Source organism: Ictidomys tridecemlineatus, chromosome 5 (genome assembly GCF_052094955.1).
Source record: "Ictidomys tridecemlineatus isolate mIctTri1 chromosome 5, mIctTri1.hap1, whole genome shotgun sequence".
Lineage (NCBI taxonomy): Eukaryota > Metazoa > Chordata > Mammalia > Rodentia > Sciuridae > Ictidomys > Ictidomys tridecemlineatus.
Window position 1 is genome coordinate 45,990,248 of NC_135481.1, and position 27,786 is coordinate 46,018,033.

At 38.9% G+C, this 27,786-nt stretch overlaps 2 protein-coding genes and 1 non-coding gene across 3 annotated transcripts in view; 1 reads left to right on the forward strand and 2 right to left on the reverse strand.

Annotated features, from left to right (window-relative positions):
* Positions 1-21,481, reverse strand: part of Aven (apoptosis and caspase activation inhibitor) — a 152,750-nt gene extending 131,269 nt beyond the window's left edge. The window contains exon 1 of the mRNA XM_078049894.1: positions 21,111-21,481. Within this exon, the coding sequence (XP_077906020.1) occupies positions 21,111-21,356 (246 nt within the window). The 5' untranslated portion in view covers positions 21,357-21,481. The remainder of the gene's footprint in view (positions 1-21,110) is intronic.
* Chrm5 (cholinergic receptor muscarinic 5) overlaps positions 1-27,786 on the forward strand; it is a 79,339-nt gene that overhangs the window by 42,951 nt on the left and 8,602 nt on the right. The window lies entirely within an intron of this gene.
* Positions 14,518-14,644, reverse strand: LOC120887077 (small nucleolar RNA SNORA11). The gene has a single exon (XR_005730245.1). It is a non-coding gene; the product is annotated as a small nucleolar RNA SNORA11 (small nucleolar RNA).

The following is a 27,786-nucleotide window of genomic DNA, read 5'->3' on the forward strand; positions in this document are numbered from 1 at the left end:
ACTAAAAATATATTTTAGGAAAAAAATGTTTTTTTCTAATACAATCCCACTGTTTATATATCTAACTAAAAACTTCACCCTCAGTCTCAAAGGCATAAGGAAAAAGTCAAGTCTCAGTACTGCTCAGTAGCATCAAAACAGTTCCTGGGAAAGAAAATAGGGTAGAGAGAACCTGGGCTTAAAGGGAAAGGTAACCCATTCACAAAGCTATTGTTCCCTGGTGCCTCAGTGTTGTCACGCCATTCCTTTCCTTCTCATTCTTACATCTTCTCATAGGTGTTATTTTTTATTGAAAGTGGTTGATAAAAATGAGACATGAAAAAGTAATTACTATCTGTTAGCAGAATCAAGAATCTGAGGGCTGGGGATGTAGCTCAAACGGTAGTGCGCTCGCCTCGCATGCGTGCAGCCGGGGTTCGATCCTCAGCACCACATGTAAACAAAGATGTTGTGTCCGCCAATAACTAAAGAATAAATATTAAAAAAATTAAAAAAAAAAAAAGGGGGGGGCTGGGGATGTGACTCAAGCAGTAGCGCGCTCGCCTGGCATGCGTGCGGCCCGGGTTCGATCCTCAGCACCACATACCAACAAAGATGTTATGTCCGCTGAGAACTAAAAAAATAAATATTAAAAATTCTCTCTCTCTCTCCTCTCTCACTCTCTCTTTAAAAAAAAAATAAAATAAATAAAAAATTTAAAAAATTTAAAAAAAAAAAGACAGTGCACCTGTTCTCTCCATCGCCAGCTCCTTGGACATCAACTTGCCTTCAACAGTGTTCCCTCAGATCTGAACAGTAACCATTATGCGGACATAAAACTAGGAAGAAATTTTGTTTTGTTTTGTTTTTAATCGAATCATACTACCTGCTCTTAATTTCATCTAATAAGTTTAAAATTCTTTCTGTACTAAGAATCATTAATAAATTTTTCATATTCTTATGAAAGGCCTGATATCATACCATGGTCCTATCTATTTGGAAGCAAAGACAGTTTTTCCACACAGTCTACATCACATAATTAATGGAGGAAAAAAAATCCATGTTTCTCCCCCCCACCACCACAAACCCTGAATTTCTTCAATCTATAATGAATGAAACACATTCTACACTAAGATCTACACTTCTTATTGGAACTATTTTTCTTATTTGAGGTTTTTTTCAGATCCTGAATTTTTTCTAAATCTACAACGAAATAAAACAGGATTGGGAACATTGGCTCCGAGATAGACCTTTGCTGATGAGAAAATACAATCCCATTGAGGAAATTTACCTGAATTTACCTGAATCCCAGTCTTTTCAGTATTTTTAACATTATACCTACCACCTAGAAAAGCAAATCCAAGTACCCATCTGAGTTGAAAGAAAAGAGTTACTGTAATGTAAAAGTCCAAAAAAGTGAAATGGTGCTACATTAGACTTTTTGTTTCTTTTTCTTAGGAAAAAGGAATTACACAGAAACTTCTCTTTTTTTTTGGGGGGGGGAGTAATGTGAGGGGTGGGGGCCTCTACTCTTCTATGTCTAAAATTGAAGGCAAGTCATACTACAAACTCTCGGGTCCATCACACCTTAACTAAAAAACTACCTGTGCTACTTCTAGCTTTGGCCACATGAAAAACTAACTCTACTGTTCTATAGGACTCCACAAAACAGGATGAATAAAACCGTAATACAGCAGAAATTTTGATTTCCTAGATTCTTTATCAGAATGAAGTACACATGGCAATCAGAACAACAGACTTCAAAAAATGTATTCTATGGTAGCACGTGTGAGGCAATGGGCTCAATCCTTAGAACCATATAAAAAGAAATAATATAAAGGTATGGATCCGACTATGACTAAAAAAAAATATTTTAAAAAATATATTTTATAAACAAACTTTTTATAATACTGATAAGCCACTGGGGGCTACAGTGTATGCCTGTAATCCCAGCAACTCAGGAGGCTGAGGCAGGAGGATCATGAGTTCAAAGCAAGTCTCATCTTAAGGTCCTAAGTAACTTAGGGAGACCCTGTCTCTAAATAAAACAAAAAGGGCTAGGGATGTGGCTCATTAGTTATGCATCCCCAGGTTCAACTGCCAGTACAAAAATAAATAAATAAATAAATAAATACTGACAAGCCACTGAGGTGGTCTCTGATAGGTGTTCATCTATCTTATACAGGGAACTGTCTCTTTTCTCCTACTTGACTCTTGACATGTGGCAGTCCCTTTATTTTTACAAGTTTCCCCCTTTTCCTTTCATCCCACACTTCAATAATATTTATTTTCTGGGTACAAAATGCAACCTGAATCTTTTATAAAATATTTCTAACAGGAGTTTTTGACCCAATCAACAAACTCCATCAAATATGACACCACTGTTAAACCCAAATGTCTGTCCTTGTACAGACAGCAGACTTGGAGCATGTAACAGGGAAGAAACCATGTAAATATTCAGAATTCCCTCCTTTGGTGACTAGCTCCATTTTGAAACCTGTTTGTTTTGTGAAAGACAAAGGGTTTGTTTCTAAACTGGTTACCATGTTGCACACCTACAGTCCCAACAACTCAGGAGGCCAAGGTGGGAGGATCACTTGAGCCCAGGAAGGGCAACATGGCAAAAAAAAAAAAAAAAAAAGTGAACCCTGAATGTAAAGGAGGTTTAGAACCCTACTGCCTTCTAAATCATCTCCTGCTCTTATAAAGAGACCATTTGCCAACATCTTCTCACCTACAATGAATCCATGCCCTCACCTTATCTGTTAAAAATTCATCAAAAAGCCTAGAACTGAAAAGCTCAGCTCCCTCCTACAAAACGAACAAACCAAACAACCACCATCACCTGCCATTTTCAATAGCATGGAACTCTCATCTACTAGTTAAGCAGCTTCCCCAAAAACGTTTCTTCTCACCATAGATTTTGAAAGATTTTTCACACAACATCTACACAGCCATGTAGCTATCAATTTAGTAAGATGCCAATTACCATGACAAACTTACTGAAATCACTTAAATTTCTGTAACTTGGCTACCATTTATTCTAGTAAAACTTACAAAATAAGAATCACAATGTCTTATTACAGTTCCTTTGTATGCTATTGCACTTTATCCAAAGCACACAACAGGTTCAATTGAAGTGGCGCCCCCTTTCTCCACAAAAAGTCTTAACTGGGCTTCTCCAGAAATCTTCACCGTGGCTGATTTTAGGACTGCCAGCAAAAGATCTCTACAAAAGAGTTCAATATTGATAAACTTCCTATTTTCGTGTTGCCCTATCTTAGTTGGCCAATGGCCGGGAAGAAATCAGCATTCCAGGTGCTGGACACCCCCTTACTAGTTTTTCACAAACATATCCAGTATAGAAGTTTGTAGCAATGTGCAAACAAGGCCTATGGCCTTGAGAACTGGGCTTCACAGAGATGTCTACATTTTTAAGATAAGAGAATATACCAATTGGGCTCCACAATAATAGCTGGCAAGGGTAGGAAAGAAAGGGGAGAAGAATCTCTCCCCTTCCCAGGTGTTGTCCTTGAAGTGTTAACTTGCCCAAAACAGTAAAAGAAAAAGCTGCTTTTATGTAAACTTCTGCAGACTGTGAACTTCTGAGCCCCTCCCTTTACATGCTGGGTATAAAACTCTGAAACTACCTGAACTCCGGGTTCAGGGTATTAATTGATTACAGCAAAAGCTGTGCCCTCTGAGCTTGGCTGCAGCCAAATAAAACTGTTTCCTGCTATCTTCAGTGCCTTGCCTCATTTGTCCCTACAACACAATGAATTCTTGATTTTTTTAAAATGCCTGTTCCATTGCTCAAAATAGAGGTTATACTATTAGATAATATTCTTTTCTACATTTAAAATAGACCTCCTTGCCAGGCACAGTGGTGCATGCCTGTAATCCCAGAGACTCTGGGGGCTGAGGCAGGAGCATCACAAGTTCAAGGCCACCCTCAGCAACTTAAAAAGGCCCTATCTCAAAACAAAAAATAAGGTTTGGGGATGTGGTTCAATCCCCAGCACTAATTATTATTATTTATTTTATTATTATTATTATTATTATCCTCCATACTTGATGGCTTACAAATTTGCTCCACCATAGTAATCCAAGGAAGCAAAATGGAAAGTAGAGGTTGAAACAACACTACTTCCCTTAGAGCATCCTTGTTCTGGTTTAACTCCCTAGGCTACAAAGATGGGGTTCAGAGAGGACTTGCCCAAGATCTTATCAGTAAAGGCAGAATAAAAACCTCTTAAAATGCAATCCAGCACTTTTGCAAATGAATCTTCACTGAGTATAATATTGGTAAAAATTAATTCTTGGGGCTGGGGATACTGCTCAGTTGATGGAATGCTTGCCCTGCATGCACAAGGCCCTGGATTCAATCCCCAGCACCTCAAAAAAAAAAAAAAAAAAAGTTAATTCTCTGTGTAAAACATCTTAGTACCTAAAGCATTTGTGAAAGTTCAGCTCAAAACTCATGACTATCAATGGAGAAAAATGAGACCTTAACTGTCAGGAGAGAGATTGCAAGACAGACCAATCATCCAAGAATCATCTGTTTTCCCCTCTTGCTGGGGATCTCATCTAGGGACTCACTTGTAATAGGTAAGTGCTGTACTACTGAGCTATATCCCCAGCCAAGAATCATCTTCTATCATGTGAAACTACCTTTCTTACATTAGTAACATCTTCTCTCTTCAAAACTCATCCTCTTATGTATCTTGTCTAACTTCAATAACAACCTGGATGATAGGCAGGATCTTACTTACACCTAATTATACGTAGACAGATGAAATCTACTTGAAACAGGTAATGTATCCACTCCATAAACTTACCAACCACACAAGTGAACAAACCTAAACCAAAAACTTGATCACTGAAAACAGCAAGGTTCACAGAATGAGGAAATGTTTTGATAGTAGGAAGACACAGCAAAAATACCAAAATACCTCAGAGCAAAGTAAAATAGAAGTCAGATGCTGACAAAGGCAAAATATGAAGAAAGGAACCTATACAACACAGGTGTGATCCAAACCTCGTTCCACCTATTCTTTTAATCAAGGTTTAATGCCACCATCTGGTGGGGCACCCACCCTCCTCACACTACAACTCCAAGGGGGTTGCATTCATTGCACCCAGTCTAAGTCACAGACATATAGCTGGACATTTTGTGTGCTTTTATAAGAGCTCCTCACAGCATGTCATTCAGTCTCCCAACTAAAGTACTATCTTACTCTCCCTCCTGTGACCAGAGGCTATAAGTTTAACCATGAGATCAAATTTCACAAGATTCAAGTTACAATCTCCACATAACAGTTGTCTTTTTAGACAAGGGCCAAACTCAAGCTGTAACCAAGAAAAGATGTTTGATTTGCCATTTCACATTAGAGAAAAATGTACCTACCAGAATTCTTCAAGTGTCACCTTATATTAAAGTGACAGCCTGTATACACACTGCACCATGTGAGGATTAGATCAATCATCTGAGAAGTCTTTCTTTGCACATGGATTCTACCTGACTCATGAAATTTCATATATGCTCCACCTTCTGTAGCTACCCAGAACCTGAAGATCCTCTTTTGAATCATCCTCCTTTTCAGTTTTTCCCAAATGGATAAAGGCTATAAACTGCATATCTTTTTTTCTTTTGTAGGCTGGCTAATTTTATATTCAAATTTTCCTTCATCTTCTAGAACACTAAAAGAATGTTGAGTTCTCACAATACCTGTCAGTGGTTACCTTAAAGTCTACAGAAATCAAATGACAACTACTGCAAAAACTGTATTTAGAGATTTCAAGCAACAATATTTTATAAATGGAATAAGATCGTACTGTTTGCAACAAAGACAAGTGCATGCATTATATTTGAAACTTACTTTTGCCACGACCTTTGAAAGGCACTAGGCTGGCACTTTTCTGACTGAACTGCTTTCTCTAGCTCCCCAGCCATCAGCTGAATGACATCATGGTTGCTGTCAACAAAAATCCCTCCCTTCTCTGTCCTTACTTTAACCAGAATAGAGAAATAAGAAAAAAGAAAATGCACTTTTCAGAGACAGAGCAATTCAAGAGATCATTTCCCCCATGACAGGATGGAATAATGTAATCTGCATTTCCCTTCTGCAGCTTTTTAAGTGTGACCTTTAGGACGCTTTTCCAACACTAGGAAAGGAAAATTTTAATTAAAAGAAAGGGCAGCAGAGACACATAAGGAAGGAGAAAGCTTTTACCTTGCATTAGAGAAAGATGGATCTTCTCAAAGCTCCTGATCCATAAGGGCAAAATGCAAATCCCAGGATTAAGATTATGTGGTCATAAAAGCCAAGGACTGGGCCTTGTAAACCGGAATCTTCAGGTGTCAGAGAGGCTCCCTTGGAGTCAGCAATGCTAACATTACTTGTGCCTTGCCTTTAGTATGAGGTTATCCTTCTCTGCTTCATAGAAATTTAAAGCAACATTTAATATCTTCTCTAGATTCCCACCAAAACAGTCTCCAAATATCCAAATATTCTTCGGAGAGGAATATAAATTGAATACTAGTATTGTTTACCTCTAACAAGGAGGTCAGTGAATTTAAAATTGTAATCCAAACTCTCAAAAGGAATAAACCTGACAAAACTAAATCCTAACAGGACACAAACTGTGGCTTTGGCAGAAAACATGGGATCTTGTTATAACGTAATTAGCACCAAAAAAAAAAGATCATCTGCCTCAAAATAGGGACCCCACCAATGGGATTTCTACAGAGGTAATGACAATAGACTGGAAATTCAAAGTTCTTTGAGTAACACACTGTTACACAATTTTGACAAGGAGAGAATAAAAGGAAATTCAGGAGTATGATATCATCAAGATAGTTCTGAATGGGTTATTATGAAGTTAGCCCTCACGAATAAAAGGGGTAGGAAAATGCTGAGACAGGGTCTGTCCTAATGAAAATGTCACCATCAACAGCAAAGCAACTCCTGCTTCCTTCTAAACAAACCCCAAGACTCTTCCTCAGTCATTATCCACAGCAATTTGATGCATTAAAGGTTAAAAAGAGTGGGGAGGGGAACTCTTCCTTTTCTTGTATCTAATGATCCTGAAACCACTCAAAACACAGAAAGAGTGATATTCTATAAGAACAGAGTCCTTATTCAGACAGGCAATTTTCAAATGCTGGTGTTACCGATGTTGGCCCGTGACGAGTCCTTGCTTCCCCAATGTTGAAGAATAACACCAGAGAAGCACGCCAAGGCAAGGTCAGAGTGAAAAATTAGAAGTTTATTAAAGGACAGCAGAAAAGACTTCTCCTGGAGGAAGAAGGGGACCCAAGAGGTGGAATCCGTGGAAGTTCGGTTGTTTCCCCTTTTTATAGTTCTTTCAGTGATGGAATGTAGGTTGGAAGGACCGAGGGGTGGGACAAAGGTGGGGCAAAGAAGTAATCTGGGCAGGAAGGACTTCATTAACACTTCTTTGGGATGGGCTATCTCCAAATCTGTTGGGGGCCGTTTCCTGGGCTCCATTAACATTCCTTTGGAATGGACTTTGGGCCTAGGGCTTTTTTGGGACTTCATTAACATTTCATGAATTGTCCTGCGTTTCCGTTTCCCAGAATCATTCTCAGTATGGCCTCCATTTTAGATTCCACTGGATATTAGACCCGATTTACCTAACTACACTTACTACCTAACTTTAAATCTGGGTTCACTGGGTCAACCAGCACTGTTTTTTTAAAAAAACATTTAAAAGAATCACAGGTTTCAGGGCGGCTGAACACACTCTTCTCTCTTGTCCCTGAAGAGGGCCGAAGACCTACCACTGAGATAGATGCCAAGGTATTTCATGTGAAAACAGTCTTCTTGGTCTAAAATACTTACCCTTTTAGAATCTAATAAAAATCAAAACTAAATGGCAACTCGGTAATTATTTCCTTTGTTTAACTTACACATAGAGAAACAAAGCTCTACAATTTTAGATAAATGAATTCAAAGCTCTACAATTTAGATAAAAAATATAAAAATTCTTTTCTGAATTAATTTATTTGTAATTGGACACAATACTTTTATTTTATGTGATCAGGTAACCACCACAAGCAAGATACACAACAATCCCCTCATCTCACAAATTTTCGTCATGCCACTCTTTGTAACTAACCTGCCTCCATTTCCAACCTCAACCACTGGATACCATTTCTATTATTTCTCCCTTCCAGAATGTCATATAAATGAAATCATACAGCACATAGCTTTTGGTGCTTTCTCCCCACGCCCCCTCAGCAGAGTACATTCCAGATTCATTAATGCTGATGTGAATAACAGTAGATCATTCCTTTTATTGCCAACTAGTATTCTATTGTATAGATGTACCGCAGTTCATGTATCTATTCATCGGTTAAAAATCACTTTGTGTTGTTTCTGGTTTTGAGTATTTTAAAAGCCACTATTAATATTCATCCAAGTTTCCATTTCTTTGGGTACACATATGTACCTAACAGTGAGATTCCTGGCTCATGTCTTTAACCTGAGGAGAAACCCGAGGCTTTAGTGTTATCAGGTGTTTATGCTATTCCAATAGACACATAATGGTTTCTCACATGATCTTAATTTGCCTTTCTCTAATAACAAATGATGTAGAGCATCTTGTGCTTATTTGCCTCCATTATATCTGGTGACCTCCCCCACCACCCTGTACTGGGGATTGAACTGAAGGGCACTTTACCACTAAGCCACATCCCCAGCCCTTTTTTAATTTTTAGACAAGTTGCTATTAGTTGCTAAGTTACTAAAGCTGGCTTTGAACTTGCTAGCCTTCTGCCTCAGCCGCCCCCTTTTCCATTTTTTTTAATTTCTTATTTTTATTTTTTTGTAGTTTTTTTGTAGATGGACAAAATGCTTTTTTATATTTTTTATTTGTAATTGGACACAATACCTTTATTTATTTTTATGTGGTACTGAGGATCAAACCCAGTGCCTCACACATGCTAGGCAAGTGCTCTGCCACTGAGCTACAGCCCCAGCCCCCCCCTTTCCATTTTTTAATGGGTATTTATCTTATTAAATTACACAAAAATATGCTGATGCTCAGTTCAATCTTTTGTTGGATATGCCATTTAAAAATATTTTCTCCCAGGCTGAGACTTATCTTTTATTTTCTCTAGAATGTCTTTCCCAGAGCACTAAGTTACCCGTTTTGTTTTGTTTTTCTTCTATGGCTTGCACTTCTGGTTCCTTAAGAAATCTTCGAATAACCCCAAGTCACAAATGTTTTCTCCTACTTTCTCTCCTAAAGAGCAACTATCCTTCCATTCATTTCAAAACAATTTGACTCATGTAGTGTATTATATATAATACCTGCTTTAATATCTGTCTACTAATTCCAATATCTGGATCATCTTAGGTTGGCATTCATTGTCTCTCACCTCAAAAGTTGGTTACATTTCCCAGGTGTATAGTGAAACTTTTGAATTACATTCTGAATCTTAATTTCTTGGTCTCTGGGTCCCATTAAAGACAGTTTTGAACCCATAAAGATAGTTCACCAGTAATCATAAACAACTCATACAGCTGTTCTTGAGTATGTTCATTTCAACTACAACGATCTAACACTGGTCCACTTTCTCCAAAAAGTACTGTGGTTTTGTTTGTTCCATTTTGTCAGGCCATCAATCTGGTTAGGTTTAAACAGCAAGTGGGTGACAGTTCCAATATCACTTTAGTTCTCAAGGCTTATTGCTATGCTGCTTTGGGTCTGTCCCATGAACACAGCTCAAAAGGAGCCTGGGCCAGCTCATACACAACATAGGAAGTGACCTTTCCCCAGCTCTTTCCTCTCCAGGATTCTCCCAATTCTCTGTCCCATAGACTGGGGCTTCTTTGGGGGTTCTAGCTGCCTGTGTTGCCCCTCAGGAGGGACACCCTCAGAGAGCCATACAGGGGGCAAAGCAAAGAAAGAAAAAAGAGAAATCAAAACAGGCATACTCCCGCACTCTGGCCTTTGATTCTTTCAAGGTTCTCTTGCCAAAAGGAAATGATTTCTACAGGCCCAGGAACTCTGTTTCTCTAAGGTATCTGCATACCGTGATTCAGTGAAGAGGCCATTCCCTCCATTCTCTCCAGCCCACAAATCCTTGGTCTTCTGGCCAGAAAGCTGGGACTTAGGTTTTAGCTACCTCTGAACTCCCCTCCTCCCCCCACTGCAGCTCTGCTGAGAGCCCTTTAGCCAGAGAGAAAGACCAGAGAGAAAAGAAAAGCTACAAGAAATTCACCCAACTGTTGCACAAACAGTTCACTTCTCCAGGCTTCCATATCTTCCCCATCCGCCAGATTTTCTTTATTTTTTGAGTCCTCGGGTAACTTGTCCGTGGATTTTGGTAGTCAGCAACAGACACAAGCTTCAGTGGACTAACTTCATCTTAGCCACAACCTCAATATTAAATACTGAGGCAGTGTCTCTCTTAAATAGTCAGACAATGAGTGCCCACATTCACCTGAGCAGAGCCCCACCCTTCTCACCTTCCTCTCCATATCAGGGTGGAGCAAACCTGATCACTGTTTCTTATAAACTTAGGACATTCATACTCTTTTTTGTCCTCCTCCTAGGTGTCACTACTTTAGGCCCTACAGAAAGAATGGAAGGAAAGAAAAACAAAACCACCTGACCTCTGCAACAATGTCCTATTCTAGACCCACTCTGTCAGCCCTTCAATCATATCAGACTTAGAGTCCAGGTGGTGGTTAACAACTCCATGTCAACAGCCTGAGCTTCCCCGTGCTTCCCATTATCATTAAGAAGACCTAATCCACACAGCTGCAGGCTGTTGAAGGCATCAAAGAAAGCTTGTATTATAAATTCTGACAGATATCTCTTTCTTTGGCATTGGCACTCATTCTGGCTTTTTTCACTGTTGACAAAATAGAAAACTACATACAGAAAGGAGCCCAGAGAGTAGAGTTGGGTTCTACTACTCTAGATGCATGGCCCACCTCTCCTTCCTTCTCTACTCTTAGTTGTAATTAGGAAAAGCACAAAACGTGTCCACAGAAAATCAATGTGAATATTTCTACAATATTGGAAGTAATCCTTTGTTTAAACAAAAACACCTACTACTTAAGCATGAAGTAAATATCTACTGAGAGTCCATGCTATGCCAGGTGCTGGCCAATGTGCACAAAATACAGCAATGAGCAAGACTCCTGCCCTGGGGAGTTCAATAGCTCCTGGAGGAGTCAAACAACAAATAAGTACATATATAATTTTGGTATAAATACATAAAATAACTGCTAAGAGCCATAGCCGAGTAGGAATGACGCATGGCATTTTTGGTTGAAAGGTGACGCCAGCAAGCCATTTAGATGATAATGATTATGTTAAGATGTGCATTCAATTGGATATTAGACCCCTGCAGTCCGCCTTGGCCTGCTACTTTGGAGCTCTCCCAGGACTCCCGGAGAGTTCCCATTGGTTGGGGAAGTACGGTAAAAGGGACTTCCCAAGAAAGGATTTCCGGTTGGTGTGGTGTGGCCCGGGAGAAAACTGCATGCGTGGCATTTGCGGAAGTTTTGGAAATAAAGTTTGTTCCTGCTTGAGTGGCTCATGATTTTGTGCCCAGCCAGACTGCGGCAAATAACAATGTCAGGTAGTGATCAATGCTATTGAAATAAAGTAAGTAAACAGATGGAGAATGAGGGGCCAACCTTTGAGGAGATGTCTAAGTGGAGAACCAGGTGGAATTCGGGCTCAGGCCAGGCAAAGACGTAGAGACAGAAAGGCAGAGAAAGCTCCAGGCAGCAAGGGCCCCAACCTTCAAGAAAAACAACCCTGACACATTCAAGGGAACTCAGTCACATGGTTAAACAGGATTAAACTAGGAAGACAGAGTGAAGAAATGAAGGTCCAGAAAAAACAATATCATGAAAAGCCTTTCAGGATGTGGTATGGGATTTGACTTTATTTTAGAGACAAGGTCTTGCTACATTGCTGGCCTCAAACTTATGGGATCAAGTGAACCTACTGCCTCAGCAGCCTCCAGAATAGCTGGGACTACAGGTTAGTCACTGTGCCTGCTCTGATCTTATTCTAACTATAATAGGAAGACAGACCTACAGAGATATGAAAAATGCAAGATTTAATCTGACTATCTATCTTCCTCACCCTCAAGCCCAACCAAAAGAATCACATTTTAAGAATTTACAATTTAAAGAACAATTAATAATTTAAAGAAAAAAGAATTGCCTTCAAATTCACAGCAAAACCTAATGTTCAAATCCATGTCATCCTCAGTCCTAAGAGATCTAGGAGACACAAATACAAAGTCAGATCACAAATTTAAAGATGAATAAGTGTGATTCATCTATTTCTAAAATAACATTATTTATATTTCATAAATAGTACTTTCAAATGTTAAATTATTCCTTTTCTATTAGAGAAGAAAAATGAAAGACTACATTTAGCTTTTTAATTTGTATTTTTATTACAAAAATCAAACATGCTATACATGAATCCCCAGATACCAATAACCCCCTTCAACATTTACAAAGAATTTGCCAATCTTATTTTGATCTATCCCCTCTGACTTCCCCAAACGCCTACACAATGATGAAAGTGTGAAAGAAACTATAGGAACCAAATGAAAAAACTCCCTCCAGTGGTCAAAACTGGAATAATCAGGTCAATAAAACAGAGTATAGGCTCACTATATAAAATAAACACCTATGGGTCCATACTAATATAAATGACTGAGTCAGTAAGTCAGTGGAGTAGAAAAATCTCCCATGCAGAATGCTAAACAAATGACACAGACACTCTGCCCTCTAGGAGGGTGCCCTGCAGTGTGGTGCCCTTCCAGAGAGTATATCTGGGAAGCAGGTAGGTGGCAAGGAACTTTGATAGTGGAGAAACCTAGCAAGTACTAATTCAGCCAGTGATCAAGGTTAACATCATGTTGACAGCATGTAGACAGAGGCACATCCTACACCAGTCTGACCAGAACTCCTCAAGCTATCAAGGTCATTGAAAATAAGGAAAGTCTAAGAAATTATCTCAGCCAGGAGGAGCCTAAGGAGACGTGATGAGTAACCATGATGTGGTACCCTGAATGGGATCCTTCACACTAGGAAAAATCTAAGGAAACTGGAATCAAGTATGGGCTTTTGTTAATAATAATTACCAGGGCTGGGGTTGTAGCTCAGTGATAGAGTGCTTGCCTCACATGTGTGAGGCAATGGGTTCAATCCTCAACACCACATAAAAATAAATAAATAAAATAAAGGTATTCTGTCCATCTACAACTAAAAATATATTTTAAAAAATAATAATGTACCAATCTTGATTTATTGATTATAACAAACGTGGCATGCTAATGTGAGATGCTACTACTAGGGGAAACTGGGTGCAGGGTATATGGGAATTCTCTATTCTAGTCTTTCAATTTTTCAGTAAATCAAACTGTTCTAAAAATCTATAAAGAATACATATATATATATATGTATACACACACACACACACACACACACACACACACACACACACACAAACATATATGAGAGTGCCAGCCCTACAGGATGCATGTGTTGAGCCCACATACCTTATAAAAGCAATCACTTTATTCCACTGCTATGAAATGTTTCAGTTGATACAATAATGAGACTAAAAATTAACTCCCAAACAATTTTGCAATTGAGACTCTAAGTCTTTCACTTTTTCTGAACAAACTTTATCTGTACTCTACCTCTCTCTTAAGTATATGAACACAACTACAAAATATTTGTTAGGGTTTACCCCCTCAAATAAGCTTCCAGTAGCAATATAGTTAATTACTATCATGGGGAAATGGTTTTGATGACAAGAATACAGCAAATATTACAGAGATGCTTAAGTCAGAAATAAGTGAAAACACTATACCCAGACCCCAAGAGAATCCCCCACGTCTAAAACCATGACCCAGTTGTAGGCCACATATAGGTGTGATTAACTTTATTCAACTAAGGAGTTAAGGGGACTTGGTTATGTAAATATTTTAGGGGGAAAAGTTTATTACTGGCCATAGAAAAAAACAAAATTTCCACATTTTTTAAAAGAAGACATGTTTTAAAAGGTTGAGAAACATTCACAGGACACACCATGCTCACCTTTGCAAGTATTCCACAGGTCAATGAATGACTGAAGCAGAAAATGAACGTTACTCCCATTTGGAAAAATGCTGAACTACTTACCCCATCTGCTGTTCACAGATAAAACTGGGCTTTGGTTGCTGGTTTCATCTCAGCTGTGAGCAAATGCATTCCACACAGCAGATGATGTCCAGAATTAACCTAAATTCTTTTTTTTCCCTGGGCTGAAGATGACACCAGGGGCCTCCTGCACACAAAGCAAGCACTCTGCCACTCAGCTGTCCCCCAGCCCTCTGCCTGAAGTGAGCTGCTCATTGTTTTGGATCTAGGAAAGTGATTTGGAGTTAACAGTTCAATTTTCATTTGACAGATAAATAAATTGTCCTTTATTTGAGTAAGCCAAAAGGCACTTGCATTTTTTTTCTTTCTTTTCTTTTTCCCTATATGTAGGGCATTTGTTCATAGAAGGACACATATCTTGTGCCCCTCCTCACAATGGCCCCAGATTCCTATTGGGTGTGTTATAAACAGAGCAGCCACTCTTCAGGCCCCTGCTCTGAGCACACCCCATTTTAACACATTTGCTTTCAACTCTAGTATTCACTTTTTGAAAGAAAAATCCTTCATCAGGCCAGGTATGGTGGCACATGCCTGTAATCCCAGTGGCTTGGGGGGCTGAGGCAAGAGGATGGCGAGCTCAAAGCCAACCTCAGCAACTTAGCCACACCCTAGGCAACTTAGCAAGGCCCTAGCAACTCAGCAATACCCTGTCTCCAACTAAAATATTTTTTTAAATTCTGGAAATATGACTCAGTAGTTAAGTGACCCTGGGTTCAATTTTTGAGTTCCCAGTACCCCCAAAAAAGTCCTTAATCAGAAACTTTTGCAAAGAGAAAAGAAGCATCATCATTTCAGTCACTTTGAATCAATCTGCACTTCCAAAATATGTACCTATGGAGCACACTGAAACCAACAATTAAAAAACAAAACAACAAAAATAATCTATAACTTTGATTAAATTGATAATAAACCACAATGATGTCATTCCAAAATCCTAAAACTGATTGGTCCCTTAAAGTCTTTTTTGTTCTCAAACAGAAATTGAGAAAGGCAGGCGAAAGGAAGTTTTCCAGTCTTTTTTGACATCACAAAATGTAAAAACTTAGAAACTCTGATTATTTAAACTTTGAGAACGGGAGGAAGGCTTGTACAGCTTTGGTAGCTTTGGTAGCACAATATGGGGAAGTCACATTTCTAGGACTGGGGATGTAGCTCAGTGGTAGAGCACTTGCAAAGGGTATGGGCCCTGGGTTTAATCCCCAGCACGGGGAGGGGGGGTGGGGGGGGTGAAGTCACATCCCTGACTTTAGGAAACTGGACAGAGACCTTGATTTCTAAGTTATTTGATGGAAACTTTAAATAATTTACATCTCCACATTTTACACCTAAGATACATATTGAATACACTAGAAAAGCCCAAGTCAACAAACCTAAAGGATGAACTACACCCAACAAACAGCCTGACCATCTTGCTATATATTAGAAAACATACACATGCTTGATGGGAAAGCATGAACAGCAGTTCATAAATAATTATTCTAGAAGTGAAAAAATTTAAAATTTTTCCAATCATTTGTTAATGAAAAACTAAATGTCATTCTGGAAATCAGAAACATCAAGTTCAGTTATTAATCCCACCAACAACTAATTGGCTATATCCTTTAAAAGGCCTAAATCCACCCAACTATTATCTCTTCATCTGTAAAACTACATTTAACACAACCTGCCTCCTTCACAGGTAAGTTCTGGCAATATTTTATTTTTTTAAATTTTTTTAAATATTTATTTTTTAGTTTTAAGTGGACACAATACCTTTATTTATATTTATGTGGTGCTGAGGATCAAACCCAGTGCCTCATGCATGCTAGGCGAGCACTCTACCACTGAGCTACAACCCCAGCCCCAAGTTCTGGCAATATTTTAAATGTGAGGACTTCTTTTAGGACCTACTTCAAAGAAGCTATTGTTTTCAGTTAGTTTCATTTTTTATTATTTAACTTTTTTTTTTTAATCATAAGAGTAACACATGTGCATTGCAACAAAACAAAAATTCAAATAGTTCAGAAAGAAAAAGAGAATCTTCTTCTGCCTTTTCTCCTAATCTTATTTCAAAAAGGTAATCGCTGTTTCCTACAGTCTTCCAGAAATGTTCTAAGCATATGTATAAAATTGGAATACTACTATATAACTTTTCTAAAGTAACTCTTTCTCTCTGTATTCGACATTTCCCCATATCTACCCTGTTCTTTAAGAGCTGCTCAGTATTCCTCCCTTTCCAGGTAGTCCTTATATTAAACAATGTTGCAATGAACATCCATCTACTTACTTGGTAATTTGTTCACATTCATCTGTGCCATAATTTGTTAGACTTAGAATTACTGGACCACAAGCTAAATTATGATGTCAATTTGTCTCTTATACATTTTTGTCACCTCTCACCAAGAGAACAGAGGAGTAAACTCAAAACACATTGGAAATGATCAATGCTTTGTTGAAAAACAAAGTTTAAATGTTTCTTTTGCATATAGTTTAATGAGAAAGTCTACCGCTAAAGGAATTAACATATTTTTAAATGTTTTAAGAAACATAATTTATGTTTCCATTATCTCTTTGAAGAAAAATAAGAAACTACAATATCTATTTGGCAAAAGAAACCAAAGTATTAATAACAATGAGACACAAGAAATGCTCTCTCCTAAGTTAGGCCTGAACTACTTTTATATCCATAAAAGAACACTACTAAAATGAGAGTGTACTTTCATTCTTCTGTGAAGTTTAAAAAAAAAATTTATCTAACTCCATTATTCTGTGCATAAAATAAACATAGTATGTATTTATAAATAAATTCTAGTCAAAATTTAACAAACTGGTAGTTTCCTAAATAGAAAAACTTAAAGAAAAAACTGAAAAAACATTAAAATTTCTATTGGAATCTATATTTCAAATATCATTTGAATTACATAATCAGATAACAACAACAACAACAACAAAAAAAAACCTTTCTGGGCTGGGGCTGTAGCTCAGTGGTAGAGCGCCCGCCTCGTACATGTGAGGCACTGGGTTTGATCCTCAGCACCACATAAAAATAAAGATAGATATTGTATCCATCTACAATTAAAAAAAAAAACTTTCTATTTACTGACTGACCCCCCCCCAAAATAGTAAGGAATCCAAAATATAGTTAAAATAAGAATTAAACTTGCATAATATGTAAAACAAATTAGTTTAAAACCAATAAGAGAACGAAATAATATGAAGGGATGCTATAGCTATAAAACCTCTAGATACTATCATTTCTGTTTTATTCTCAGGTGTTTTAAAAAGCTGTTATTGGCATTAAATTAGAAAACTATTAAGACTTAGACTTTTTATATCTAACTTAAAACAATTAAATCTTAGAACAGGAAAATATAAAATCCAATGCAATTTAAAGCTCTTGTATATATCTGGTCTTTGGAAGAAGAGTTATTTTAGTTAATGAGCCTTCAACCACCAAAAAAGTATTTTAAATAATGTAACAAAGGCAAATAAAACATAAGGACTTCCCTACCTGAACTCCAAAAAGGACACTAAGCTAGCTTCCCCATCTACCTTATAAAGTACCTTCCAAATGCTATCACTCATTCAGCAAAATTTACCAAACTCTTTCCAAAGAAATAACAATGCTATTCAATTCATGTTATTGAATCATGTACAGGTTTTCAAGTACCTTTAAGTTAATAAAGGAGACATACAAGTAAATGATTAAGTGTAATAAAATAAAGAATGAAAATTAGTGCTTTATTTACAAAGTACAAAATTACTGAGGAAAATGAGAAGCTTCGCAAAGAAAGATGGCATCTGAGCTGAGCTTGTGAAGATGAATAAGATTTTGAAATATGAAAAGTGTAGGGAATACGTAATACACTAGAGTTGGCTACAAATTATAGAAACCAATTCTGGCTAATTTAAGCAGAAAATGAATTTTTTGAAAGAATTTTGTAAGATTGACAGGACGTCTAGATAACCAGGCTGAATTAGAAGCAGGCAGCTGCAAACTCAACAGTAACCTAATAGACTAGCTAAGATGCATGGTGACTGCCACCATGAAGGAACTGTCCCTGCTTCAAGATTCAGAGTCTAACAAAGGACATTATTGCATCAACTGGTAAAAGCTCTATAAGGTTAGATGACAGTATTGTAATAATGTTAATTTCTTGTTTTGATTACTGTGCTATGGTTATAAGAGATTTCCTTGCTTTTTAGGAATACACACCCAAGTGTTTAGGAGCAAAGGGACATCATCAAAACTACCTCTTAATCTTAAAAGTTCAGGTTGGGGAATGATGGGATGTGACTATGGAGAGGGAGAGAGAGAGAGAGAGAGAGAGGAGAGAAAGGGGAGAGGGCCAGGTACAACCCATCCAAACTCAAGTGACCATCTTCCCTTCTGTACTTCTATAGTGAAGGACACCACAGAATCCCACCACCCAGAGATAATCCCTACAGTCTTTATGTGCATTGTCTTGCCTGTCTTCCTTATTTTATAATCAAAAGTATACTTGTAGAATCCTTTTTTCAAGACAGATTATATTTCTGGCAATATACAACCATAAAAAAATGAATAAAGGGAAATAATCTATTTTCCCCCACTCAAAACACAGATTGTTATGTATTCCTATATGTATCCTTTCAGAATTTTAAATGCATACATGTACACACGTCATAATTTTCACATCAATATAATATTGTCTTTTTTTAATTTGTCTCATGACATCTTTCCAGTTGTACACGGAAAAAATGTACATCAAAATGTTAACAGTAATTATTTCTGGGTGATGATATTAACAGTAATTTCTATTTTCTTCCTGATAATTTTCTCTTAACAACAGAAAAGATGAAAAATTTAGCCCCAGGATATAACCTTTAACTTAGGACATGACTTCCAAACTCTAATATAAAAGAGGAGGAAAAGAAACAAGAGGAAAGCATCTGAGAGTCACCAATCTAAAATATTATGAAAGAATAACCTTTCCTACATCCCTTCATCCAGCTGTGGCTGAAAACAGGATGATTTGTTAAGATTGGTAGCAATGATGGCAACTGCAGCTATCTTTATGTCCCAGGCTCTGTGCAGAGCATAGACATACACTGACACATCTAATCATGACACCACAACATGAGAAAATACTAAAAGAAAAAATAAGATGGAATTTTTAAGACTATTCCAACAAGGGATAAAAGCCTAGAATTTTAATAGAATGGGTTACAATATCAGCATAAATTAAAAAGTCATATCATTATTTTTCTGAATGATTTACCATCATTTTATTTAATATAGTTCAACAGAGATGAATAAGGCAGGACCTTCACTCACTGAACTGAATAATAAACACATTTATCAATAAAGGCTTTGTTCCAGATACTGTAGTTAGTATCAAAGGTCCTATTACTACAATTACTACTAAAGCCTAATCCTCCTTACAGCCAAGTTGCATCCACAGTACTTTGTCTTCAGTAAAGGTGCAAAGGGTTCACAACAATGAAAGACATAAAACAGTGAATTCAAGGGCTGCTTTGATTAAATCTCAGCTCTCCCACTGCCTATGAAAGCTGAAGCAAATCAGTTAAAGCATAAAAATGAAGATTGTATGTATATATTGTTTGTATTATATATATATACACATATTATATAAAATAGAGTTATTATTATAAGGACAAAATGTGATAAATAGTGGGCACTAGGCTGGTGTTGGTTTCTATCATATCCTTCCTCAAACTGGCAGGTAAGCTGACCCTAAAATTTTTTTGCTTGTTACCTACTTTAATCCTAACAAGGTTACAGTTTTTACACTTAAAGTTAAGTTTTATAATTTTTCCGGCTCCATATGTCTGTATACAACTACCATCTTTAGAGATATCTTACCTACTGTGCCCTTAGGATATTACAAATTTAGAGCTGAGGTGAGAAGGATAGCTCAGTGTACAGCATGTGGCATGGCCCCAGGTTGTATCCTTGGGAGTGGGGTGTTGGGGAGATATTGCAAATTTCAGTAATAGGAAATTTTGCCTGAATAAATTTTTAAAAGAATTTTTAACCTATGTCTTACATAAGAATTCAAAATACAAACACAATTTTGCACTACAAATGTAAAAATAACAGAATAGCTCATAAAAAGACAGTATTTCTAACTACAGTAGCTGAGAGTTGGCTCATGTATATACCATTCCCTGCTCCAATCTGAGAAATTTCCTCTATGAATTTAACACTAATCATATCAAAACTCACACCTGACTGATTGGATATTCAGTGTGTGAATGTTTCAAGAGACAAGGCAAGTAACCCCTGATTACACAGGTAAGTGTAACAGGACTACGCTTTAAAAAAAAAAAAAAATTCATCTGAACTCGCCCCCAAATGTCCGGAGCATTCTTTCATTCAAATTATTATTATTATTATTATTATTATCATCATCATCATCATCATCATCGGAGCATTCTTTCATTCGACTTTTTACCATCATCATCATCATCATTATTATGCGCCCGCTGCAAGCCAGACACTGTGTAGGGAGGAACAAAGCCACCCACCCCTAGGATCCTCAGACCCGGAGCCAAGGTGATAAAACAGCTGGGGGTCTGGGTGCCTACAGACCAAGCCCTGCCCACGCCTCGCCTGCGGGAGTTAAGCAGGTGACAGCAAGGGACCCAAAACGCCCTAGACTAGCAGCCAGACGCGCAGCCTCGGCCCTGGGTCTCGAACTCCAGAACCGCGACCGCCGGGCCAAGGCGGAAGCCCACAAGACTTTACTTCCCGCAGGAGGAAGCGAGAGAAACCTCGCGCGCACCTGCGCGCCACCGCCACCCTCGCATCCCGCGCAGGCGCACCGCTGCCGACTCGCGCGCACCCGCACACTCGCCCGCCTTCCCGACTGGGCCCCGGCCCAACCAGGCTTGGCTGCGTGCCGCCAGATCCCACCAGCCATCGCCTCTTACCGGCGCGCTAGCCCCGGCGCCGCGGCCTCGCGGTTCCCGGCGGCCTCCTCGCGGGGCTCCTCCTCCTCGGCTGCCGCGGCCTCCGCGGAATCCCCGGCCTCGACCCCGGCGGCCGCCTCCGTCCCCACCGCCGCCTCTCGCCACCGCTGAAGCGGCCCCGGCCTGCTCGCGGTCGCGATCCCCGCCCGGCCGATCGCGGCCGGGCCGCCGCCCGCGGCCGCCCCGAGCTCCTCGCTCCGCCTGCATCTGGCCGCCGCCGGCCGAGCTGAGCGTGCGGGAGCCGGGCCGCCGCGGAGACGCCCTGGCCTCACCGGAAACGGGCCGCACGGAGCATCCGCGAGCGACAGGCCCCCGGCGGCGGCGAGGCGCGGGGAATGGGGCCCCGGGTGGACGCGGGGCGGGGCGGCCCGGGGTCCGGCTGGTGGGGCGGGAGCACCGCCAAGCGAAAGCCTGGGGATTCGGTGGGAGCTGCAGTGGGGGACCGGGCCGCCTCAAGGCCAGAGACTGGTATGGGGTGGCGTGGTAAATTAAAAGATGCCCTAAAACGTTTGTATAATAGAACTCCTTTTTAAAAGAAAAAAATCCATTTGCATTAGAAAAAGTCTAAACAAGTATATACCAAAATGTTGATTAAGTGTTGGATTTCCATTGAGTTACACTGTTTAATTTTCATCTATTTAATTTCCTAATTTTCAAGGATGAAATTATTTTTAAATTATACTGAAATCAGCTTAGAAAGGTGTAGGAACCCGGTGGGTTGCCCAACTGCAGCAACTGGGAGTAGGAAGCAGATTATAATATGTAGAGAATAGAAGGGGCCGTTAGGTCTTCAAGAGAAATTTTGTGGAAATAATCACAGTGGTTAGGAGAAAATTAAGTGCTCATGTACTCAGTAAGTGTAAGCTGTACTGTGAAGCAAATGCTACTGAAGCCCTTATTTTTCAGGTACCATAATAGAATATAAGACATTTACTACAGTGATATAGATAGTTAGTGATGAAACTGACATTCTAACTTGGACAGTGCCCTCCAAAGAGAAAGGGAGAGCAAACAGTTGATTATACAGACTCATGGGAGCCACTTTTAAGCTTGTTCTACAGAAACCACATGAAAATAATGAAAACAAGGGTAAAAACGTCAGCCTAGCAAAAAAAAAAAAAAGTGTTTTTTCTTTGCCAGTCCTTTGTGGCCTTTCCTTAAACCCACATGTAGTTAAAAGTGTTCTTTGCTTCTAATCATCTGCTCTGCACAGACACTGTGCTATGTCCTGAATTTTTTTTTTTTTTATGTCCTGAATTTTTAAAAAAGCCATTGACCCTACCCTGAGTAGCTCATTCCCACAAGGAAGATAATCCTATGAACAGATTATTACAGTCCAGTGGGCCATGTGCCCTGAGATCAAGAGCCAAAGAAGTATGCCCAACAAACAGGCTAAAGTCTGTTGGGTGAACAGGAGTTGGACTTTTTGATAAGGAGCTTTTCAGGGTGAGGGAATTCCTGAGGACTGTAAATTTGAAACAATCTTAAAAAATAGTTAACACTTGACCATGGGCAGTAGCACACACCTGTAATACTTGGGGTTGCAGCCAGTCCAGGCAACTTTGCAAGAGCCTGTCTCAAAAAGAGTGGTGTTGCTGAGTGATAGAACACTTTTCTAGCAGGCTTGACCAAGCACCTAGGTTTGATCCCTGGTACTGCAAAAGGGAGAAAAAAAAGAAAAGTAACAGTATTACTGCAGAAGGAAAAAAAAAAAAAAAGTAGCACTTAGAACACTGTTCTAAGTACTTCCCATATGTCCCATTGTTTGAACCTCAGCAGCCCTATGAGTAAATTGGTGTTATAACATCTAAAACACTGATGTTAAATAACTTTAAAGATCACACAGCTAGAAGCTGTGAGGTCAATGGTAGAGCACTTGCTTAGCATGTGTGAGGCCCTGAGTTTTGATCCTTCATTCTTTGCATCTCAAAACCAAAATAATTTTCCCATTTTGTGTGTGTGTGCTCAAGGGGAAGAACTATTGAATTTGAGAGCTCAGAATAGGGATGACTATCTTAATCTTGAGTGATATTGGCTGTCTTAATTTCACAAGCAGACAAGAACTAGCTCCCCTCTTCCACAATGTGAGGAGAAAACTGTTATGACAAGAAGGCAGGCCTCCACCAAAATTTTGCAGATGCCTTCTTCTTGGACTTGACAGCTAGCTCTCTGGGATTTCTTTTGTGTGGGCACTAATCCCATTCATGAGGGTCCCACCCTCAGGACCTGTTGCCTGTCAAAGGCCTGATCTCCTAATACCACCACATTGGTGATTGAATTTTAAGTGACTTAGAGCAGACAAACATTCATACTACAGTAGGGAGAAAAGGACATGGAAGAAAGTGGTTGAATATTTACCAGCATACCACTGGTTGGGGCTCCCACCAAAACAGAGATCCACATATTAATTTCATCAATATTTATACAAATCAGAATACCTCACATGACCTTGGCACATTTAGAGCTTCATAAAATTTTTGTGGTGGCTTATTCTCTGAGAATGTTTAATAGCATCCCTGGCCTCTCCCCACTAGATGCCAGTGTCACCCCTTCTACCCTAAGTTATGACAACCAAAAATGTCTCCAGACTTGCCAGATGTCCCCTGAGAAGCAAAAATTATGGTAGATGAGAATCACTAGAACAAATCAATATAGCTATACAATAGTTTTCAAGAAATTTCCAAAAGTGTGAGGTTGAAAAGATATTGGCTTTCAAATGAAGCCAACTTCATTAGAACACAATAAATATGCTTGATACTTTCATTTAGCAGTAACACTATGAGAAGGTATTTACTAGGCCTGTTTGACAGACTTGTGGAGAGTGGTAGTAACACTTATTCATTTAACATTTTGCACCTGACACTATTCTAAGTACTTTACACATATTCATTTAATCTTCATAATACCCATAGAAAACAATGCCTTTATTACCCCCACCACTTTGTCTCCCTACTCTCCAACTTGGGGACATCTCTTCAGCAACTCTTTCTACATGCCAGTTTTTAAACTTCAGAAGAACAATTCACATTACCATAAAAACATGTATTATTTCCACTTTTATTTTTTTTTTGTAAAATAACTGCCTCCTAATCCAGTTTTCACTCCATTTCTATACCCCCATTATAACAAAGCTGCTCAAAAGAATCATCAGTTCTCCCATCCACTTTCTTTTCCAGGAGGCTTTCACACTATTTCACCATAACAGTGTATCAAGATTCATTATGAGCTTAGGGCTGGGGTTGTGGCTCAGCAGTAGAGCATTCACCTAGGATGTGTGAGGCCCTGGGTTTGATCCTCAGCACCACATAAAAATAAATAAAATAAAGATTTGGCGTTCAACTAAAATTAAAAAATAAATATTTTTTAAAAAGATTCATTATGATCTCATGTAACTAAATCCAATGATCAGCTTTCATTCCTAATCTTTATTTATCAACCTCATATGATACACTTTTTTTTTTTTTTTTTTTTTTGTTTTTGTTTTTGTTTTTGTTTTTGTTTTTTTTAAAGAGAGAGTGAGAGAGGAGAGAGAGATAGAGAGAGATAATTTTTTAATATTTATTTTTTAGTTCTCGGCGGACACAACATCTTTGTTGGTATGTGGTGCTGAGGATCGAACCCGGGCCGCACGCATGCCAGGGGAGCGCGCTACCGCTTGAGCCACATCCCCAGCCCTCATATGATACACTTGATCATTCCCTCCTCCTTAAAACATTTTCTTTTTGTTACTTGCAGAACAACATGCCATCCTTGGAAATTCAAAGATAAATAGTCCTTGTCCTTAACTCTGTTGGGAAGACTTAGGGAATAGTGAAGGGCTTCTGGATGTTCTAATTCATCTATAAATCTGTTGTGGCGCTGCTTCCAGACTTCTTCATATCAAGACATATATAGAAAATGATAATATTTAAAATGAAAGTCATGATCTGTGATAACAAGACTGTTTCTAACAGAGGGGGTCAGCCCTCTCCACCCCCACCCCCAGCCTCAAAGCCTCAAGCCTGGGAATACAGGATATGCATTAAGTGGCTCCAGTTTTTGCCTTCATGTAAAAAAGTCTCATCTGTTTCCTTATCCTACACTAATAATGCAATCATTTAATGTCCTCCATAACAATCACATCAGTTTGGTCTAAAAGTTCAACATTATTCCTAGATCCTCCTTTTTAGAACTGAAAAAGACTAACTCCTTCAGTTCAAGGCCTGTCATGTATCTTTCATATGATCTACAGAATCTAGTACAGTGGTAAAAGTGGCAAATGTTTTTAAAAGAATGTCATGTTACAATCTTGCTCCAGATTCTGTCTCTTCAGAGACATTGAGAAATCATCTCCTAATTGCCAAATCTTTAGATAGCACTTCTACTCTATCTCATCAACTCAGGAAGCTGAGACAGAAGGAGCAAGTTTAAGCCCCACCTCAGCAATTTAGCAAGGCCTACAGTAGCTTAAGGACACCCTGTCTCAAAATAAAAAATAAAAATGGCTAGGCCAGGCATGGTGGTGCACACCAGTAATCCCATGGCTCGGGAGGCTGAGGCAGGAGGATCACAAGTTCAAAGCCAGCCTCAGCAAAAGCGAAGCACTAAGCAATTCAGTGAGATCCTTTCTCTAAATAAAATACAAAATAGGGCTTGGAATGTGACTCAGTGGTCTAGTGCCCCTGAGTTCAATCCTTGGTACCAAAAAAAAAAAAAAAAAAATGGCTGAGGATGTAGCTCAATGGTAAAGTGCCCCTGAGTTCAGTCCCTAGTATCAAAAAATAAAATAAATTTAAAAATAAGTAAATAAAATAGTTTCCAAGTCCAGAACATCCCTTTCTTGTACTTTTCTCATTGGAAGTCCTTTCTGATACCTAACTCATTGTTACCACATGTGTTTTAAGCCTACTTGCTCTGGATTTGTTCTTGAAAAGGAAAAGGAGCTCATCAACATTTTCCATAATAATGACATGAGCTAGTTCTGTTGATGTCTCAAAATCAATGGGCTATAGACAAAAAGTTTTCCACTGCAGGACAAGTTGAGGCATAAAGCTCTTCAGAGAAAAGGGATTTCAGAAAATCAAGGCCTAAATTCCCTTATGCAAAGCCTAGGAAGTCAAGGCCACTCTCCAAGGAAAGGAATTCATTTAGGACACAGTGTTCACCTTTTGGTTTTTATGTTGTTTTTCTTCTATTGTAATTCATTGACTACAAAGAACAAAGACACAAACTGCTAAGGTTGGGAACACAAAACTTTTTATTCCCCTGCTCTCTGCTAATGCTGGCACCCTAGAAATAAACATTCTCTGGACAGTGGGTGAAAAGTAAGGACTTTTACAGTTGGAGTAACCAAGTAAGAGTCCCGATCCCACACCCAGATAACCAGTTGCATTTCATTTGCCTCCTTTTACAACTTCTCCACTACCAAAAAATAAGAGTTACTCCTCCATAAACACAGTCTTTTACTCAAGAAGTTTTTTTGTTTTGTTTAATGATTCAAGAAATGTATGATGGAAACTGGGCATGGGGGTGTACACCTGTAATCCCAGCAACTAGAGAGGCTGAGGCAGGAGGATTACATGTTCATGATCGGTTTCAGCAACTTAGCAAGTACCTTAGTGAGACCCTGCCTCAAAATAAAATATTAAAAGGGCTGGGATGCAGTTTCGTGGTTAACTACTCCTGGGTTCAATCCCTGTACCAAAAAAGAAAGAAAGAAAAAGAAACATCTGGTGGAAAACTCTCATGCTTGAAACTTAGTCTTCACACTTAACTATGATCCAAATAAAGAAATCAGTCCTTCAGTTATAGAGCCTTCCTCATGTCCCAAATGCCTTTGTGAAAGGATCTGTGGAGGCCCAATAACCTAGGAACCAGAAAAAACCATTCTCCTCCCCAAATGAAAAGAATAGAGGTAAGCAAAGTTGGAAAGATTTATTAATTTCAAACAGGAAGAAAAAACTCAAATGACTTTGTAAGATAGAAGGAAATACATATGTTACTGTGCATTTCAATTTAAAATTCCAGTTTAGCATCTTTGTGAGCTATGGTTTGCCTTTTCTAGGAAGTTGAGAAATTATTCTTAGCCTTATATTTTAGGGGATCACAGCATCAAGAGTACTCAGGCTTTTTAAAAAAAAAAACTGTGGAATTGCAAGCCCCATTCTACAACTTAACAAGTTCCACCAGGTAATTTGTATACATGTTAAATTTTGAGAAGCACTGATTCTAGTTGTAGGGATTACTCATTTATAAAGAGCTACCAGGTGATGCCAGCGTTGCCCTCTAATAACTTCACCTGGCACATCACTGGTTTTCCCCCTCTAGCTGTACATGAGGATCACCTAAGGAATTTGAAAATGAAATTATACCCAAGTCTCTCTCAAGTAGTTTCTGAGTTAACAGGCCAGTGATGAGGCCCAGACATTAATACTTTTCTAAAGCTCCTGGGTGGTTTTACTGAGCAGCCTATGATGAGATCTGCTTACCTAGATCAACCCTTCATTTTATAGGAATCAAACCTCATCCCCAAACTCACTGGTGGAGGACAGGGGAGGGGGAGGGACAGGTTCCCATGCTCACATGTTAACAGGGCCTGGTGAGTCTGAAGCTAGTGGGCAGCGTGGGAAGCCAGCAGGAATTGATGTTGTCCTCTTGA